The 18,898-nt window shown below is 42.2% G+C and overlaps 1 protein-coding gene and 1 pseudogene across 8 annotated transcripts in view; both read right to left on the reverse strand.

Moving 5' to 3' along the window:
* The window catches only part of LOC140204102 (interferon-inducible GTPase 5-like), a 98,005-nt pseudogene that overhangs the window by 75,284 nt on the left and 3,823 nt on the right, over positions 1-18,898 (reverse strand).
* LOC140204100 (interferon-inducible GTPase 5-like) overlaps positions 1-18,898 on the reverse strand; it is a 628,716-nt gene that overhangs the window by 3,207 nt on the left and 606,611 nt on the right. For 6 of the 8 annotated variants that reach the window (XM_072270441.1, XM_072270440.1, XM_072270444.1 and 3 more), the window contains one exon: positions 999-1,119. In XM_072270441.1, coding sequence (XP_072126542.1) covers positions 999-1,119 — 121 coding nt within the window. The remainder of the gene's footprint in view (positions 1-998; positions 1,120-18,898) is intronic. The other 2 variants (XM_072270445.1, XM_072270447.1) reach the window with 1 other exon arrangement.

Below are 18,898 nucleotides of genomic sequence, written 5' to 3' on the forward strand. Positions count from 1 at the left end.
GTGTAGCAAATTAGGGGAGCATTGGAAAGAGGTTATTAATTCAGTCAAGAGGGGAAAGGAGGCATATGTACAGTTTAGGAAGTTAAAATAATCGAGCAGAGTCCTTGACGGATGTAAAGAAGCCAGAGAAGAACTCAAAAAGGGAATGAGATGAGCCAGGAGGGCAATGAAAAATTCTTGGCACGTTAGATTAAAGGGAATCCCAGGGCATTCTATACATACATCAAATGTAATAGAATAAACTGGGGTAGGGTAGGACAACTGAACAATAAAGGATTAAACATACACTTGGTGGTGGAGGATGTGGAGAAGTCCTAATGAGTACCAGACAAAATACTGGGCAAATTCAGCAGATCATGCAGCATCTGTGCCTGACCTACTGAGATCCTACAGGATTTTGTGTTTTCATACAACAAGGGGAACGTCATGTGGAACAATGAGAACGATGTGGAGCATGCTAATATGCCGGGGCATTTTGAGATAAAGGAAAAGGTGATGTTGGATCTGTTGAAAAATGTTAATGTGAAAGGAGCGCTGGTGGCAATAGATATGATCAAGGAGTTTAAGTAGTTCTTTAACGAGCACATGCAATTGCAGAGAATGGAGAGATATGGAGCATGTGCGGGAAGAGTAATTGGTTTAGTGAGGCATCGTTAGCTTAAATGGTGCAGCATCAGATCATGAGCTGAAGGGCCTGTTCCCATGCCCAGATATTCTGTGTTCTGTGACAAGGGCTTTAATGGAAGGGAACACCATCACCTACAGCTTCCCCTCCATCATACACTGATATCATTGCTCCACGTGGTTACTGGGTCTACACTCGGGAATTCCAGATCCAACCCCACAATGGGATCAGATTTATCAGGATGGCAGCTGTTCAACAAAGCAGATCCCATGCACCAATGAGAATGCTGAGCACTCAGTGTGCAGTGCACTGGCAGGAGTTGCTGAGGTAGGGTTCATTGAAGAGACACACAGTGTGGTGTGTTCTGACCTACCTGGAGCTTGTGCCTCCCATTCTTGATGGCTGTTTCTCACAGTCTGTCCTGCGCAACAATCCAGTAATCCCAACACCAAACAGTGAGACTCGGGTCTTCTCTGTGTCTTTGTGTAGGTTATCTCCATGAAGGAAGTAAAAGGAGAGACTGATGGTTATTTTTCTATCAAGATTATTTAAGGCTGATCAGCAAATCACCTTTAATCACTGGAGAATAATGCACGAAACCAGTGAATAGAACAGTACAGCATAGAAAGAGGGTCCTTGGCTCATACTGTTCCTGCTGACCATGGTGACAAAATAAACTCATCCCATCGACCTGCACAAGATACATATCGCTGCATTCCCTGCATGTTCACGTGTCTATCTGAATGTCTCTTAAATGCTCCTGTTTTGTCTGCTTCCACCACAATCTGTGGCAGAGAACACCAGGCCCTACCAGTCTCTGTGTAAAACATTACCTTTAAAGATGCCCTCTCACCTCATCTATACTTTCTAGTGTTTGATATTTCTGGGAAAATAACTCCTTCCAGGTCTCTCATTATTTTCTACACTTCCAACACATTTCCCACATCCCTGCAACCTCCAACACTACCCCTTCCATCACCCCCATCCCTCAACACTACAGAGAAAACAACTCCGGTTTGTCCAACCTTTCCTCACAGCACATGTCCTCTAATCTAGGCAACATCCTGGTAAACCTGTTCCTCACCTTCTCCAAAGCCTCCAGATCCTTCCTATAATAGGGCAACTACAAATGAATGGAATCCTCCAGATGCAGCCCAACCAGTGCTACATCACAAGAAAGCTGGGAAAAATCAATGTTTGACCAATTTTTTTTTGTAGTTAAACAGAAAATACAGAACTGTATTTCTCTCATTACTTTAGTCAACCTGACAGAGGAGAATATCAAGTGAGTTGTGTTTTCTCCTCAAGGTTTCAGGAAAGGATGTGGTGGAACACTGGATGCTCAGAGCTGAGTGTGAATGAAAGTAAGGAAGAATGTTGTCCGTGGTGCACTCTGCAACATGGAATCTGTAAATTAACCATCATCTCCAAAATGCCACACAGTAGTCTGTGATAATCACTTTGAATAGATGGTGTCTCCTACTCAAACTCCAAGGTTCACAGAAACGTGTTGCCTCTGTGGGGTGAAGATGCATCTGTGACATTGCCACTACAATCAAGTCAGGTCGACCGGCAGATTTGAACACTGAGCTGAACTCTCCTGAAATATGCCTTTTCATTTTCTGTTTTTAATATTCTGTGCTTTTATTCGTTTTTCTGTTATCATTTGCATGATTTGTTTTTGATCGTGGCTTCGGAGGGAGTTCGATACTTTGACTTTTTTGGTTTGAATGGGTTGGTTTCATAGTCCTTTGTTTTGTGACTGCATGTGGGGAAGACAAATGTCAGGGTTGTAAACTACATACATACTTTGGGGTGTATCAGGTGTCCAGGGAGGGGTAGTACTTCTGGTGGTGGGCTTGTCGTGCTCTGCCCAGGGCAGCTCATCCACCATTGGTCCGCACCTACCACCCAGCCCTCACCTGTGGCTCCAAGTAACTGTTTGCATGCAACAATGGCCACACCCCGGTACACCGCTTCGACAGGCAGGTTAAACCAGGTGAGGGTAGCCGGGAACCTCCGACCCCGGTGAGATAGGAATATGCTCGGCCCAGCATGTGAAGCCAGATCCGGCAGTCTGGGCGGATGAGATCAACTACAAGATCCAACAGTGAAGAAGGCAGTTCTGCAATGCTTCGTGGAGAGCGAAGGGCACATGACAAGGCACAGACGGCGTCATGGCTATCCACTGCAGTGAGAACGTTGTGACAATTTTTTGTACTACTAGATCAAGACTTTTGATGCTGAGAGAATGGAACTGCCCCAGTGCAATGGATTTTCCACCATAAAACTCCTCCCACACAGGTTTTACGTCAGCGTTGGCAATGACAGAGACCAGCACTATGAAAATAAATGCAGTTCAAAATTTGAGAGTACAGTGTGATTAAATTATAAACATATTCTCACTACCAAGAGATTCCAAGCACACCATATGTGAGATGATGCTCTCAAGTCTTCCAGAGCTTCCCTGATTTTGGGAATCTTTGTCTGTTTGTAAAGTTATTTATCACACTCTATTGTTTAACACAGGGAAAGAGAGAGCCTGTGGTATGTCAGATTAGCCAGTGAATGAGTAGTGTTTGGGGTGCTTTAAGTCTGTGTCTTTATTGATGCTTTGCTGCACGCTGTTATTCGATATACCAAGGATGCAGCCTAGAAGATTAGCTTGCCTTCGGAGTTTCGGGATTCTGTGGCTCTGGAGGAGTGTGAACTTGCGGTCAGTGCCTCTGCAGGAAATCGGTGTGTCATGGGAGATTGAAGATCTCGGGCTGTGTGCGCAGAGACCCAAGGTCTTTGGGCACAGAGCTGGGAAAAACCAACGCAACAAACTTTTAACATTGTAAATCAGTGAGTTGGTTGTTCTGTGTCCCCTCTCGCTGTGAAACAGAGACACCTATTTTTCCCTTATTAGGGAGAGAGAGAGTCTGTGGTATGTTGGATTATGGAGCGAATGTGTTGTGTTTGGGCCGCTGCAATTCTGTGTCTTCATTGATGCTTTGCTGCATGCTTGAGTGTTTGGTGGAGGTGTAGATGCTTTTTTTTGCTGGTGGGGGGTGGGATCATTGCTTTGCTGCTTACACGTGGGAGGGGGGAGCTGGGGGTTGTTTTGGGGTTCCAACATTTAACTGTCATTCATTCTTTGGGGCACTCCTCTGTTTTTGTGGATGGTTGCCAAGAAAAAGAATTTCAGAATGTATACTGTACACAGTTCTCTGACATTGAATGTACCTTTGAAACCTTTGAAAGAAATAAGGCTGATGAAACTGACACCTGCTGTGGGAAATGTGAACATGTCAGAGTGGGACTGAGAATTTGGACAGCATGTAGTGATGACAGAGCATTTTCTCAAGTGACAATAATAAATAGGGATTCTGTAACTGGATGAGGAATGAAGAGGCATGGGCTGATGATTCAGAATAAAATAAGTTCAGGTCACAACACAGCAGCAGGGGGATATAACTTAATGGATTGAAGTGTGGTGAAAACAGCCAACTTGCATAATAGTCATGATTCAACCACCAGATCACCATCAACACTGAGCTTGTTCACCCTTTGTCCTTCACAGAAACATATGGTGATTGAAAGTCTTTGGATGTCAGGAATTACCCAATGCTTTTCACCTGCTCTTTTAGCCAAAGTACTAATATATTTATAGAATCACGGGTACACACCAGGAGGAGAGTTCACATTGGCAATGACACTGTGTGAGAAAGATTGATGTTTGGGTCTTCCCTCGATGGTGACAGTCATCCCTGTCATTTCAGTTGTACTGATATTACTGGACACTTTTTTCCTTTGATTAAACATTGCTTTGGCCTCGCTGCAGGCACTTGATGAGAACTGATGATGATAATATCTGAAACAAAATGAACTCCGTATAATCATCAGCAAACATCTCACCTCAGTGGAAGGAAGGTATTACGGAAGCAGTTGAAAATGGTTTGCACGAAGACAATACACTGAACAATTTCCACAGTGGTATCCTGGGCTGACCTCCAACAACCACACCAATATTCTCTATGATATTTTCCCCTTGATGCCACATTCTGTCAGATTCTGCCTTTATATTTCCAATCACCTGCATCCCAGTGAGTCTACTGAAGTTTGCCTGAACAATTCAGGTCCAAAGACAAAGTCTAAGGTGATTTCCAGAGCCATTGTGAGAATGACTGCCCTCGGCATGAACATGGAATTTGACCAAGAGGCCAGGTAAAATGAAGTCAGTGGGTATGATGATTTGTATTTAACCTTAAAAATGGAACCTTGCTTTGGTTGTTGCAGGATTATCCCACCATCCCCAGGACAGGAATCCTTCAGAGCCGTGGTCTGGGCCCACAGATCAATGAATGTTCCTTTCTTTATCAAAAGTTGGGATATTTGCTGCTGTTTGCACAACATTCACATCAATTCACTGTCCCAGCGAAGAAGGGACCAGGTGGGTGCTGGACACATGGGAATGTTGAGAAATTCTGCCGCCGTTGTATCACTTGTGCCCAGCATAACCCTGGTAAGGGCAGAAAGCTACAGCTGGCAAATCAGCCTCGGCCGAGGGGACCCTGGGAAAACATCCAGACAGACTTCACAGGGCCCCTGCCAAAAAGCAGGGGGAAAAGTTACTGTCGAGTAATCGTGGACCCCTTCACCCGGTGGGTAGAGACTTTCCCAACAAGGCACAGTACTGCCCACACCGCTGCATGGATCCTAGTTCAGAAAATCCTCCTAAGGTGGGGAACCCCAGTTCGGGTGGATTCAGATCAGGGAGCACATTTCACGGGGAAAGTGATGAAGGAAATGTGCCAACTGCGAGGGATTCGACAACGGTTCCACGTACCCTCCACCCCCAGAGTTCAGGGATGGTAGAAAGGATGAACCAGACAATCAAGAATGCGTTAGCCAAAGCTATAGCTGAAACAGGAAAGACATGGGTGGATGTATTACCAGGAATCTTGATAAGATTGCGTGCAACCCCAAACCGCACTTTGGGTCTCAGCCCCTACGAATTATTGATGGGGCGAGCAATGCGGCTCCCCTATGGGGTAATTACGGGTTGTGGGGAGCCTGGGGCTTACAGGGATAGAATGACCCAATATGTGAAAGACCTTTCTGCGGAAAGCGTCTCGGTACGTAGATACCTGCTGTACCTTGTGTCGAATAAAGAAGCTGCTTTGTATCTACCAGTGACTCTGTCTCTCCGGTAATTTCATCCTAATAAAACAAGTTGCGCCTGTGTGGAGCTCGACCAAGTCAATCTATAGGCATGAGGTAATTGGGTCAGTATTTGTGATGGGAGGCCTAGGCAAGGATGGTAAGGACCCAAATGCTGGAGTATCCAAGACTGGAACTGAGACATAATTTCGAGACTGAGACAAGAACAGGGTTCTTGTCTTGATGCCACATGAGAATCTGATGCGACTAGATGAGAACACAAAAGAACAGAAATCCTAAATACAATTGCAATCTGAACCAAAGTTGAGCTGATGACTGAGCTCCGAATCTGAATTCAGGTGCCCTTTAAATATCCAAATCTTGGCATCATAACATGGCCACCAATTTTCTGAGTGGGCCAGAATCTTTAAAGGGACCATGCCACTTATCGATACTCTGGAGAATCGGAGTATCTAAACCCCAGAGCAAGCCTGCTAGGGTACATACTATAACAGTTCCCTAGGGTATTTAGGAAATACAATGGACTCTGGTTAATTGGGACACATCAGGACTACTGCATTTTGACCCAATTAGCCGAAGTTTCATGTAAATAGTTAAAACGGAATAAAAAAGAGAAACTGAGTAACCAATTATGTACTTAAATGAAAAACAGAACAAACTTGAACTCCACCAAAAGTACTACAGTACTATAAAACTGTGTATGACTTCCAAATAGTTTTCAACAGGGGAATTCTTAAAAGTGTATACAAAGAACAAAATCATTGCAGACATCCAGTACAGATAAATGGACTGCATTCATGCAATGCTCTTAACGATTGCATCTTTTGAGCCTTCATTTTCATTGTAACATTCAAGATAATTGTTGATATTTTCAAATTCTTCATAGTGCCTAAATTGTTAAAGCAGTGAAATGGTTTTGGTTTCACTCCTGCCATCTCCAAGCCTGAATGCTTGCAACCACAGTTATCAAAACAGTTCAGAATTGTCTTACTGCTTATTTCTCATCAACTGTCCGTGACAAAAATCACTGCTTTTGAACACAAACACACACACACTGATGCTATTTAAAAACCCTTTATTTTCATTCAATGGATTAAATTACTTTATTTATCCCTTTCTGCTAGGGTTATCACTAATTTTCATAACTCCAAACCATTTAAGCTTCAACGTAACACTAGACAAAGTTGTCTGTTGAATCCTTTGCTTTTTGATCTGGCCTTCGAACCTTTAGCCTTTGCTTTTGGAGAATCTAATGATACCACCGGTATTTTAAGGAGAGACACGATTCATAAAGTCTTGTTGTATGCTGATGATTTGCTGCTATTTATTTCTAATGTTGAGACTTCATTACCCCATATGCTTTCTTTACTCTCCTGTTTTAGCCAGTTTTCAGGTTATAAATTAAACCTACATAAAAGTGAACGTTTCCCTTTGAACAATTTGATACCAATAAATTCTAATTTTCCTTTTAAAATTGTAAGAAACCAATTTACCCATTTAGGTGTAACAATCACTAAAAATTATAAGTGTCTATTTAAAGAAAATTTCCTTACACTATTGAATCATGTGAAAAGAATACTGTCAAATTATTTGCCTCTTTCATTATTGTTAATTGGTCAAATTAACTCTATCAAAATGAATATATTACCTAAATTTATATATCTTTTTCGGGCATTGCAGGTTTTCATTCCTAAATCCTTTTTTGATTCTCTTGACTCTATTATATCTTCTTATATATGGAAGAATAAGCCTTCTAGATTAAATAAAATTCATCTTCAGAAAGATTAAAAGAATGGAGGATTAGCCTTACCAAACTTTAGATTAGTGGTCACCAAACTTTTTAAGTCCAAGATCCCCTACCTCGATCTCAGTGAAAGGCAGGATCTACTTACTAAATCGTTCAGAGAAAAAAACAGCTTAGATTGTACTTCCAATTTGAGGCCTTTTATTTGGGCTAATTGTATTTAAATTTACACAAAATACTTTTGTCAAACTTTCAAATTAATTCAAACAAGAAAACACTGTAACTAGCATAGCAAACAGACTATAGCTGCCTTTCGTTAAGAATATTGCAATACTTAACATCTTTAATTCTAAGTTTCATTATTTAATTTTATTTCAACATGAAAAATAAATGAATAAAAATTGACTGTTGCACTTAGTGTGATGACTGGGGTTGAATACTTTCTGCTAGTTCCCTGAAATTTGGCTCATAACTACAGACAGCCAGTCTGAGACAGTCTGTGAGGTATCTGTCAGTAAGACAGCTCCTGTACTTAGATTTAATAATTTTCATCTGTGAAAATGCAATTTCATATAGATAAGTTGACCCGAAGTAGGCACTGACTTTTAGTGCTATAAAACCAATGTGCAGTGCTGGGGCCCCATCAGTAGTAATTGCCACCCATTTATGCATGGGGATGTCATTTTCACGGACAATTTTTAAACTCATTGTAAATATCCTCACCCCTCATTCTCTCCTTTAATTGCAAAAGAGTGAGGAAGTCCTCTTTTGTTGTAAAATCCTGGAAAGCCATTCAGACAAATACAACAAGCTGAGCTGTTTGCATTACATCCAGGGATTCACCGAACAGTAGTGAAAAATATTCACAGAGTGACAAGTCCTTTAATACTTGTCGATCCTTGTCCTCTGACAGTGACTCTACCCTCCTTGTCACTGTTGCAGGGCCAAGCGGTATATTTTGTATCGCGGTTGTGATGTCGTTTTTGTTTTTAAAGTCATTAAAAACAGTCTCTGCAGTAATGGCCATTGCTTCCTTGAATAAATCACCATCTGTAAATGGCTTCTTGTGTTTAGCCAAAAGGTGACTTGCACGAAATGATGCTTCAACAGCAACCTTATTTTGAGCAGCATGTTTTGTGAAAAATGATTACTGGGCCTCAACCCCGATTTCAGCTTCTCAACTTTCCTGGCATGAATTGCACTCTTTGCAGGGGTAGGTGTACCCTTTAAATTTCTGGTGGTTGGTGTTGTGATGCCGCTCCAGATTCCCTCTTTTAGTCAGTGCATGTCTTTGGTGGCACAATATACATACACACTTGTCTTTCACCAAGGTAAATAGAAATTCCTCTTCCCATTCTGGATGGAATTTGTACGTTTTCACCTTCTTTCGTGGAGCCTCCGCCATGCTATCAGGATATCACAAGCGAGTGCCGTATATTGATGTTTGCAACAGTCTGTACTCTTATCTAATCTAATTGGTCACTTTGATGCAGCACAAGCTATGCTGAAAACGCGGTGCATGGCGGGGGAGCTATACACATGTGCACTGGGCAGAAAGAACGGAACTAAAACCCCGCAACCCAGAAACAATCTCTCTTTACAAATGGCTTTCAGTAGCGAAAGTATTGCTATATTACCATTATCCTAATTAGTATTACTTATTTTTATAATGCTCACATTACAACAGTATTTGTGTATTTATTTTTGATTTTTTTCAGGATCTACTGGGAAAGTCTCAAAGATCGACTGGTCGTTCGGGATAGACGGGTTGGCGACCAGTACTTTAGATTTTATTATTGGCAGTTAATGTAAGAAATCTTATATTTTGGTTATATTGTATAAATCATGAGGATTGCCCAATGTGGGTTTTTTCAGAAGCTAATTCTGTTAATAAATTCTCTATTACTTCTCTTCTTGGATTCTCACTTCCTTTGTCTTTGAGTAAGTTAACTGATAATCTGGTAGGTAAACACACTATGAGGATTTGGATACAATTCTGAAAATATTTCGGCTTATTGAGATTTTTCTCTTTTGAGTCGAATTTTTTCTAATTATGTTTTTAAACCCTCGATAATTGATGTGGCTTTTAGACTTGTTTGTAGAGGGAAGTCTTTTTCCATTTGAACAATTGTCAACTAAATATAGTTTACTCAAAATGCATTTTTTTCGATATCTACAAATAAGAGACTTTTTACGGTCTCAAATAAGTACTTTCCTAAAAGTCCTGATAAGAATCTACCAGATGTAATCTTTAATATGAAACCTTTTTATAATGGATCTATATCTAATATTTGTAATATGCTGTTGGGAATGAGAAGTGTTCCTTTAGATAAAATTAAAAATCTTTGGGAACAAGATTTACTGACTTCAATTTCTGAGGAAAGACCATAAGACCATAAGACCAAAAGACAAAGGAGCAGAAGTCGACCATTCGGCCCATCGAGTCTGCTCCGCCATTTTATCATGAGCTGATCCATTCTCCCATTTAGTCCCACTCCCCTGCCTTCTCACTATAACCTGTGATGCCCTGGCTACTCAGATACCTATCAATCTCTGCCTTAAATATACCCAATGACTTGGCCTCCACTGCTGCCCATGGCAACAAATTCCATAAATTCACCACCCTCTGACTAAAAAAAATTTCTTCGGATTTCTGTTCTGAATGGGCACCCTTCAATCCTTAAGTCATGCCCTCTCGTACTAGACTCCCCCATCATGGGAAACAACTTTGCCACATCCACTCTGTCCATGCCTTTCAACATTCGAAATGTTTCTATGAGATCTCCCCTCATTCTTCTAAACTCCAAGGAATACAGTCCAAGGGTGGACAAACGTTCCTCATATGTTAACCCTCTCATTCCTGGAATCATTCTAGTGAATCTTCTCTGTACCCTCTCCAACATCAGCACATCCTTTCTTAAATAAGGAGACCAAAACTGCTCATAGTACTCCAAGTGAGGTCTCACCAGTGTCTTATAGAGCCTCAACATCACATCCCTGCTCCTATACTCTATTCCTCTAGAAATGAATGCCAACATTGCATTTGCCTTCTTCACCACCAACACAACCTAGAGGTTAACCTTAAGGGTATCCTTTACGAGGACTCCCAAGTCTCGTCGCCTCTCAGAACTTTGAATTTTATCCCCATTTAAAGAATAGTCTGCCTGTTTATATCTTCTGCCAAAGTGCATAACCATACACTTTCCAACATTGTATTTCATTGGCCACTTCTTTGCCCATTCTTCCAATCTATCCAAATCTCTCTGCAGACTCTCTTTTTCCTCAGCACTACCAGCCCCTCCACCTATTTTCGTATCGTCAGCAAACTTAGCCACAAAGCCTTCTATTCCATAATCCAAATTGTTGATGTACAATGTAAAATGAAGCGGCCCCAACACGGACCCCTGTGGAACACCACTGGTAACCGGCAGCCAACCAGAATAGAATCTCTTTCTTCCCACTCTCTGTTTCCTGCCAATCAGCCAACGCTCTATCCACGTATGTAACATTCCCGTAATTCCATGGGCTCTTATCTTGTTAAGTAGCCTTATGTGTGGCACCTTGTCAAAGGCCTTCTGAAAATCCAAATATACAACATCCACTACATCTCCCTTGTCTAGCCGACTTGTAATTTCCTGAAAAAATTGTAATAGGTTTGTCAGGCAGGATTTTCCTTTAAGGAATCCATGCTGAGTTCTGCCTATCTTGTCATATGCCTCCAGCTACTCTGTAACCTCATCCTTGACAATCGACTCCAACAACTTCCCAACTGCCGATGTCAAGCTAACAGGTCTATAATTTCCTTTTTGCTTCCTTGCCTTGGAAACTTGGAATCAAATATTCAAATTGGTCAACGCTTCATCGGTATGTGCCCGCCACTCTCTCCTACAATTTAAAGTGGTCCATAGGGCCCATATGACTAAGGATAGGTTGTTTCATTTTTATTTAGATATATCTCCGTATTGTGATAAATGCAATAGTAGAGAAGCTTCACTCATTCATATGTTTTGGACATGTCCGAGTCTTTGAAAATATTGGCGAGACCTGACGCAGACTGGGAGATCGTTTCGTTGAACACCTACGCTCTGTCCGCCAGAGAAAGCAGGATCTTCGAGTGGCCACACATTTTAATTCCACGTCCCATTCCCATTCTGATATGCCTATCCACAGCCTCCTCTACTGTCAAGATGAAGCCACACTCAGGTTGGAGGAACAGCACCTTATATTCCCTCTGGGTAGACTCCAGCCTGATGGCATGAACATTGACTTCTCAAACTTCCGCTAATGCTCCACCTCCCCCTTGTACCCCATCCGTTATTTATTTATATACACACATTCTTTTACTCTCTCTTCTTTTTCTCCCTCTTTCCCCCTCACTATACCCCTTGCCCATCCTCTGGGCTTTTCCCCCCTCCCCCTTTTCTTTCTCCCTGGGCCTCCTGTCCCATGATCCTCTCATATCCCTTTTGCCAATCAACTGTCCAGCTCTTGGCTCCATCCCTCCCCCTCCTGTCTTCTCCTATCATTTTGGATCTCCCCCTCCTCCTCCCACTTTCAAATCTCTTACTAAATCTTCTTTCAGTTGGTCCTGACAAAAGGTCTTGGCCCGAAACGTTGACTGTACCTCTTCCTAGAGATGCTGCCTGGCCTCCTGCGTTCACCGGCAACTTTTATGTGTGTTGCTTGAAATTCCAGCATCTACAGATTTTCTCGTGTTTAAGGAGTCTTTATATGCGATTCAGTTGAATGTACTGACATATATTTTTTCCCTGCACTCTGTATTGTTATATATATAAATTAATAAAAATATTGGACAGAAAAACTGTTTAGTCTAAGCAAGGTGTAGCATCCAACAGCCACATAAATGTGTGGAACTAAAGCTAGTTAACTTGTTCAACAACAATCTCCTTCCCCAGTTAAGCAGCATAGTGTCCCAAGTAAAGGAAGGGAATCCTGACAGTTTCCTCTATGAGGATTTGCTCTTTAAGCATTATCCCAAATAACTGGCTGACCTGATTAACCACTGGCCCAATTAACCAGAATCCACAGTATCTGTATTCCAGAAATGATCAGCAAGAAAATCACAGCTTCTTTCCTCCTTCACTTGATTGACAACTGTAAGAAGAAACTTTCAGCAAGAGCTGTAATTTGCTGTGTTCAAAGTTCAAACTTCAAAATAAAGTTATTATCAGAGTTTTGATAGGTTACCATATACGACTATTCTGTCGGTCAGCTCTGAAGTATTGAGCAACACACATCAAAGTTGCTGGTGAACGCAGCAGGCCAAGCAGCATCTGTAGGAAGAGGTGCAGACGACGTTTCAGGCCGAGACCCTTCGTCAGGACTGAAGTATTGAATAGGGTTCATTTCTCATCATCATGTGCTAGACTGGGGCTCATACAATTCAAAGTTTTACACAGGGTACATTTAAGTAAAGCCAGACTTGCAGACATATACCCTGGGACAGACGCTGGCTGTGACAGGTGTTCCTTCTCTCCGGCTGGTTTAATACATGCATTTTGGCCATGCCCTCGGCTTGATGACTATTGGGCACTGGTTTTTAAAATTATCAGTGAGGTTTTGGGGGTGACACTGAGACCTTGCCCACTTATAGCTGTATTTGGTATGGCAGATGATGATTTGGGTTTAAATGCAAGCCAGTCGGATATCATTGCATTTACATCGCTATTGACCCGTAGGAGAATTTTGCTGGTTTGGAAATCTGCCACTCCCCCAACTGCTGCTGCTTGGTTAGAAGATGTAATGTTTTTTCTGAAATTAGAAAAGATTAAATTCACTTTGAGGGGGTCTGTGAAAAAGTTCTATTCGAAATGGGGACTTTTCTTATCATATTTTGGGAGTCTTAAGGAATTACCTACTAGTTGAGGGCATTTGATTGTACTTAGGAAGTTGCCTCCCATTTAACGCACTTATAATTTACCTCACAGGGTGGTTGATGAATTGTAAATATGAGTGTATTTTGGATCATCTGACATGTTGCAGATGTGTATGTGCTGTCGTATTGAAGTAGTGTGGGGGTACGGTTGTGAAATGTCCGTACTTGTATCTGTGAATTGTTGTCTTGCAGATATGTTAGCTGCCATGTTATGTTCGGGGAGGGCGGGTGGGGGGGAGGTTTGTTTTGGGGGTACGATACTAAAGCAAAATGGAGGAAAATGTAATCCATTATATATTCTGTATTGTGTCATTCCTTCAACAAAAACAAAAATTAAAAAAAAGAGAAAGCTGAGGAACAAAAGCTCAAGTTATTTTGTTCTCTTCAATATATCTGCTCAGCTAGGACAGTATGGATGATAGGCACAATAGTGGAATGCATCTCTTAAGGATGTGGGAAGGAAGGGAGATGTCCAGGTCCCTGACGACTACAACTGCGAGAAATACATTCAACTACAGATTCTAACAAACCATGTTTATGGAGTTGGAGCTGGAACTGGTTAAACTCCACATCATTTCGGAGACTGACAGGGTGATAGATAGGACATATAGAGAGATAGTTACACCCAAGGTGCAAGACACAGAAAACTGGGAGATAGTCAGCAAGGGGGAAGGAATTAAAGAGCCAGAGGCTATCTCCCTCAACAATATGAATATCACTTCATATTGTTCGGAGAATGACATAGCAGAGGAAAGTCACAGCAGTTGGGTCTCTGGCATGGAGTCTGCCTCTGTGACTCAGAAGGGAAGCGGGGGGAAGATGTATGCTGGGATGATAAGAGATTCACTAGTTAGAAGTACAGGCAGGGTGGTCTGTAAGCGAGAACGAGATTCCAGGATGGTATGTTGCCTCCTGGGTGCCAGAGTTCGGGATATCTCGGATCAAGTCCTCAGCATTCTTACGTGGGCGGGTGAACAACCAGATGTTATGGTCCATATACTGTAGGTACCAATGAACTGGGTAGGATGAGTGATGAGGTTCTGCACAGGGAGTTCAAAGAGTAAGTGCTAAGTTAAAGGGTGGGATCCCTGGGGTTTTTTGATCTCAGGATTGCTACCAGTGCCACGTACTAGTGAGGCTAGAACTAGGAAGATTATACAGTTTAAAACATGGCAAACGAGTTGATGTAGGAGGGAGGGCACAAGATTTGTGGATCATTAGGCTTTCTTACGGGGAAGGTGGGATTTGTACAGAAGGGACAGCATACACATGAACTGGAGGGGGACTAATATCCTAGAGGTAATGTTTGGTAGTGTTGCACGGTGGGGTTTAAACTGGAGAAGCAGTGGGATGGGAACCAGAGTGCTGGAACAGTTGGTGGAGAGGTTGTGGAGACAGATGTTGGTAAGAACTCAGACAAATTTAGGAAGCAAAAGGTTACGCATGGTGTGATTAGTGTCCTGAACTGCATATATTTCAATATGAGATGCATTGTAGGAAAGGCGGATAATGGTGCTGAAGATGAGTGAGCTGGTTTACAAACAGAGGGAATGTGTAGTGAGGAGAGGCTGTTGAATGAGACAAAATTGCAGGCAACAGGATGAGTTGCAATGTAAAAGGTGGACAAAATAGAAAAAAGGGTGAATATAGGACTGAAGGTGTTGTATTTGAATGTGCGCAGTATATGAAATTGCAGCACAGTTACAGATTGGCAGGTATAATGCTGCAGGCATCAATGAATCATGGCTGAAAGAAGATTACAGCTGGAAACTTAATGTCCAAGGATACACATTGTTTTGAAAGGACAGTCAGGAAGGTGGGGGGTGGGGGAGGGTGTCAGGGTGGGCGGCATTGCTGTTGGTAAAAAATGAAAACAAATAATTAGAAAGAGGTGACATAGCGCCAGAAGGTGTTGAATCATTGTGGATAGAGCTAAGGAACTGCAAGGGTAGAAAGACCCTGATGGGCATTATAGACAGACCCCAAAACAGTAGTAAGGATGTGGCCTACAACTTAAAACAGGAGACAGAAAATGCATGCCAAAAGGGCAATATTATGATAGTCATGGGGTATTTCAATATGCAGGTAAATTGGGAAAATCAGGTTGATGCTGGACTCCAAGAGGGTGGATTTCTTGAGTGCCTACAAGATGGCTTTTAAGAGCAGCTCATGGTTGAGCCCACTAGAGGATCAGCTATTTTGGCCTGGGTGTTCTGCAATGAACCAGAATTGATTCGAGATCTTAAGGTAAAAGAACCTTTAGAAGAAAGTGATTATATAATATGATCGAATTCACCCTGAAATTTGAGAAGGAGAGCTAAAGTCAGATGTATCAGTATTACAGTGGCGTAAAGAGAATTACAGAGACATGAGAGAGAAGTTGGATAGAATTGACTGGAAAAGAACACTGGCAGGGATAAACAGCAGAGTAGCAATGTCTGCAATTTCTGGAAGCAATTTGCAAAGCACATACCAAAGAGGAAGAAGTACTCTAAAGCAAATATGACACATCATGGCTAACAAGAGACGTCAATGCAAGCATAAAAGTGAAAGAGACGGCATGTAGTAGAGCAAATATTAGTTGGAAGTTAGAGGATTGGGAAGCTTTTAAAAACCAAGAGCAGACAACTAAAAAGGCCATTAGAAGGTAAAGATGGGATACAAAAGTAAGTTAGACGATAATATTAAAGAGGATAAGAAAAGTTTCTCCAGATATATAAGGTGTAAAAGAGGCGAGAGTGGATCTCGGACTGCTGTAAAACAATGCTGGAGAGATAGTAATGCGGGACAATGAAATGGTGAATAAGTATTTTGCAGCAGTCTTCATGATGGAAGACACCAGTAGTATGGTGGAAGTTCCATATGTCAGGCATCACGAAATGTGTGGAGTTACTGTAACTGGAGAGAAGGTTCTCAGGAAAATGAAAGGTCTGAAGGTAAATAAGTCACCTGGACCAGATGGTATACACCCCAGAGTTCTGAAAGAAGGGTCTGAAGAGATCATGGTGGCCATAGTAATGATCTTTCAAGAATCATCAGATCCTGGAATGGCTCCAGAATACTGGAAATTTGCTAATGTCACAAAACTGTTCAAGAAACGAGAGAGGTAGAAAAAAGGAAACTATAGGTCAGTTAGTCTGACCTCACAGGTTGGGTAGATGTTGGAGTTAATTATTAAGGATGAGATCCCAGGATACTTGGAGGGATATGCTAAAATAGGTTGTAGTCAGCATGGTTCCCTCAAGGGAATATCTTGCCCAACAGATCTGCTGGAATTCTTTGAAGAAGTAACAAGAAGGAGAGACAAAGGAGAGTTGGCTGATGTTGTGTACTTGGATTTTCAGAAGGCCTTTGACAAGGTGCCACACATGAAGCTGTTTAAATAGTTATGAGCCCATGGTGTTACATGAAAGATTCCAGCATCAGAAAAGCAAGCAGTGGCTGATTGGCAGGAAGCAAAGAGAGGGAATAAAGGGAGCCTTTTCTGGTTTGTTGCTGCTGGATAGTGGTGCTCCACAGGAGTCTGTTGGGACCACTTCTTTTTACGTTCCATGTCAATGATTAGGATAATGGATTTGGTGGTTTTGTTGCAAAGTTTTGCAGATGATATGAAGGTAGATGGAAGGGCAAGTAGTTTTGAGGAAGTGGAAAGACTACAGAACGACTTGGACAGCTTACTAGAATGGGCAAATAAGTGGCAGATGGAATACACTGTCAGGAAGTGTATGGTCATGCACTTTAGTGGAAGAAACAAAAGGGTAACTATTTTCTAAATGGAGAGAAAATACAAAAAGTTGAGGAGCAAAGTGACTAGAGAGTCCTTGTGCGTGATTCCCTAAAGATTAATTTGCAGGTTGAGTCTGTGGTGAGGAAGGCAAATGAAATGTTAGCATTCATTTCAAGAGGACTCGAACATAAAAGCAAGGAGGTAAAGTTGAGATTGATAAAGCACTGGTGAGGCCTCACTTGGATGATTGTGAACAGTTTTGGGCCCCTTATCTTAGAAAGGATGTGCTGAAAGTGGAGGGGGTTCAAAGGGGGTTCAGGAAAATGATTTCAGGATGGAATGGTTTGTCATATGAAGAGTGTTTGATGGCTCTGGGCCTGGATTCACAGGAAATCAGAAAAATGAGGGGTGACCTCATTGAAACATATCTAATGGATAAAGCACTTGATAGAGTAGATGAAGAGAGGATGATTCTTCTTGTTGGAGTGTTTAAGATACAGCCACAGTACATAGGGGTGTCCTTTTAGAATGGAGATAAGGAGGAATTTCTTTAGCCAGAGAGTGGTGAACCGCTGCAATTCTTTGCCACAGGCAGCTGTGGAAGGCAACTCTTTATGTATATTTAAGGCAGAGGTTGATAGATTCTTGATTGGCCAGGACATGAAGTGATACTAAGAAAAGGCAGCAGATTGAGGCTGAGAATTCTATCATGGTCTTATCAGCTCTTTGCAGGTCCTCATTCAGATAGTTATTTTGATTGTTCTGCGAATCTCTGCCTCCAATACTCTTCAGAGAGTGCGTCCCCCATTTCAGCTACTCTTGACTAGAGCAGGGATTCTCAACCGGGGTTCCGCGAGAGTACGAGATTAAAGAAATAAATAACGGCTTTTGAACTTCCTGCGACGCCAGAGCTCGCAGTGGAGCGCAAAGACCGAGCACCCCAGTGGGCAATCTTGTCAGAGGTCTCTGAACCCAATAGGCAGTGCGCAGTAGGACCGTGTTTATTTGGTTGGGTCCATTCTCGGTTTGTGACGCGAGATAGGAGAGGCCATTGATAATTGGTGAGTGCAGTATTGCATGCAGGGGATGACGGTGGGCTGATGAGGAGCATGAAGTGCGTTTTTCGAGTATTGAGTGGATTGCCCAATATTAGGCTGTGACGTCAGCCTTTCCCTCTCAAATTATCTTCTACAATTTCCCCTTACGTACCGCCGACTGATTTATGGCAGCGAACAAACTCGAACGGTGCCATAGACAATTGGAGAGAATTTTTTTGTTCTAAACACGGTCAAATGTGGCGACTTTTGAAGAGGGGGTGTGAGATGGCAGAGGACAACTATCACTAGGTTAATGCTGAAGAATTACAATCTGCTGAGTCACTTTACTGCCGGAGTGCAACAACAGGCACAATAAAATCCGTCCAACAATGAAAGCTACTTATCAATGAGCTTCACATAAATTGGTGATCCGAGTTGTCCGACTCAATTGTGCCAGGTCTGCGGCAAACTGTAAGCACAGGTGTTTTTTTTCCAAAACTGTAAACATTTATTTACAATAGATACGCAAGGTACAGGCATTCAATATTTACAAGACAGTGAGTACACTCAGAATAAAGTATGGTAACTACCATCTGTAAATCAGTCAATACCCCTGGGGAGGGGAGTACACCGCTCCCGGAAGTCCCCCACTGTACCCATTGCGACCGCCCCAAGGACAGCCGGGAACGAACCTATCCTCGGC

The sequence above is a fragment of the Mobula birostris genome, chromosome 10, assembly GCF_030028105.1.
Source record: "Mobula birostris isolate sMobBir1 chromosome 10, sMobBir1.hap1, whole genome shotgun sequence".
In the NCBI taxonomy this organism is placed as follows: Eukaryota; Metazoa; Chordata; class Chondrichthyes; order Myliobatiformes; family Myliobatidae; genus Mobula; species Mobula birostris.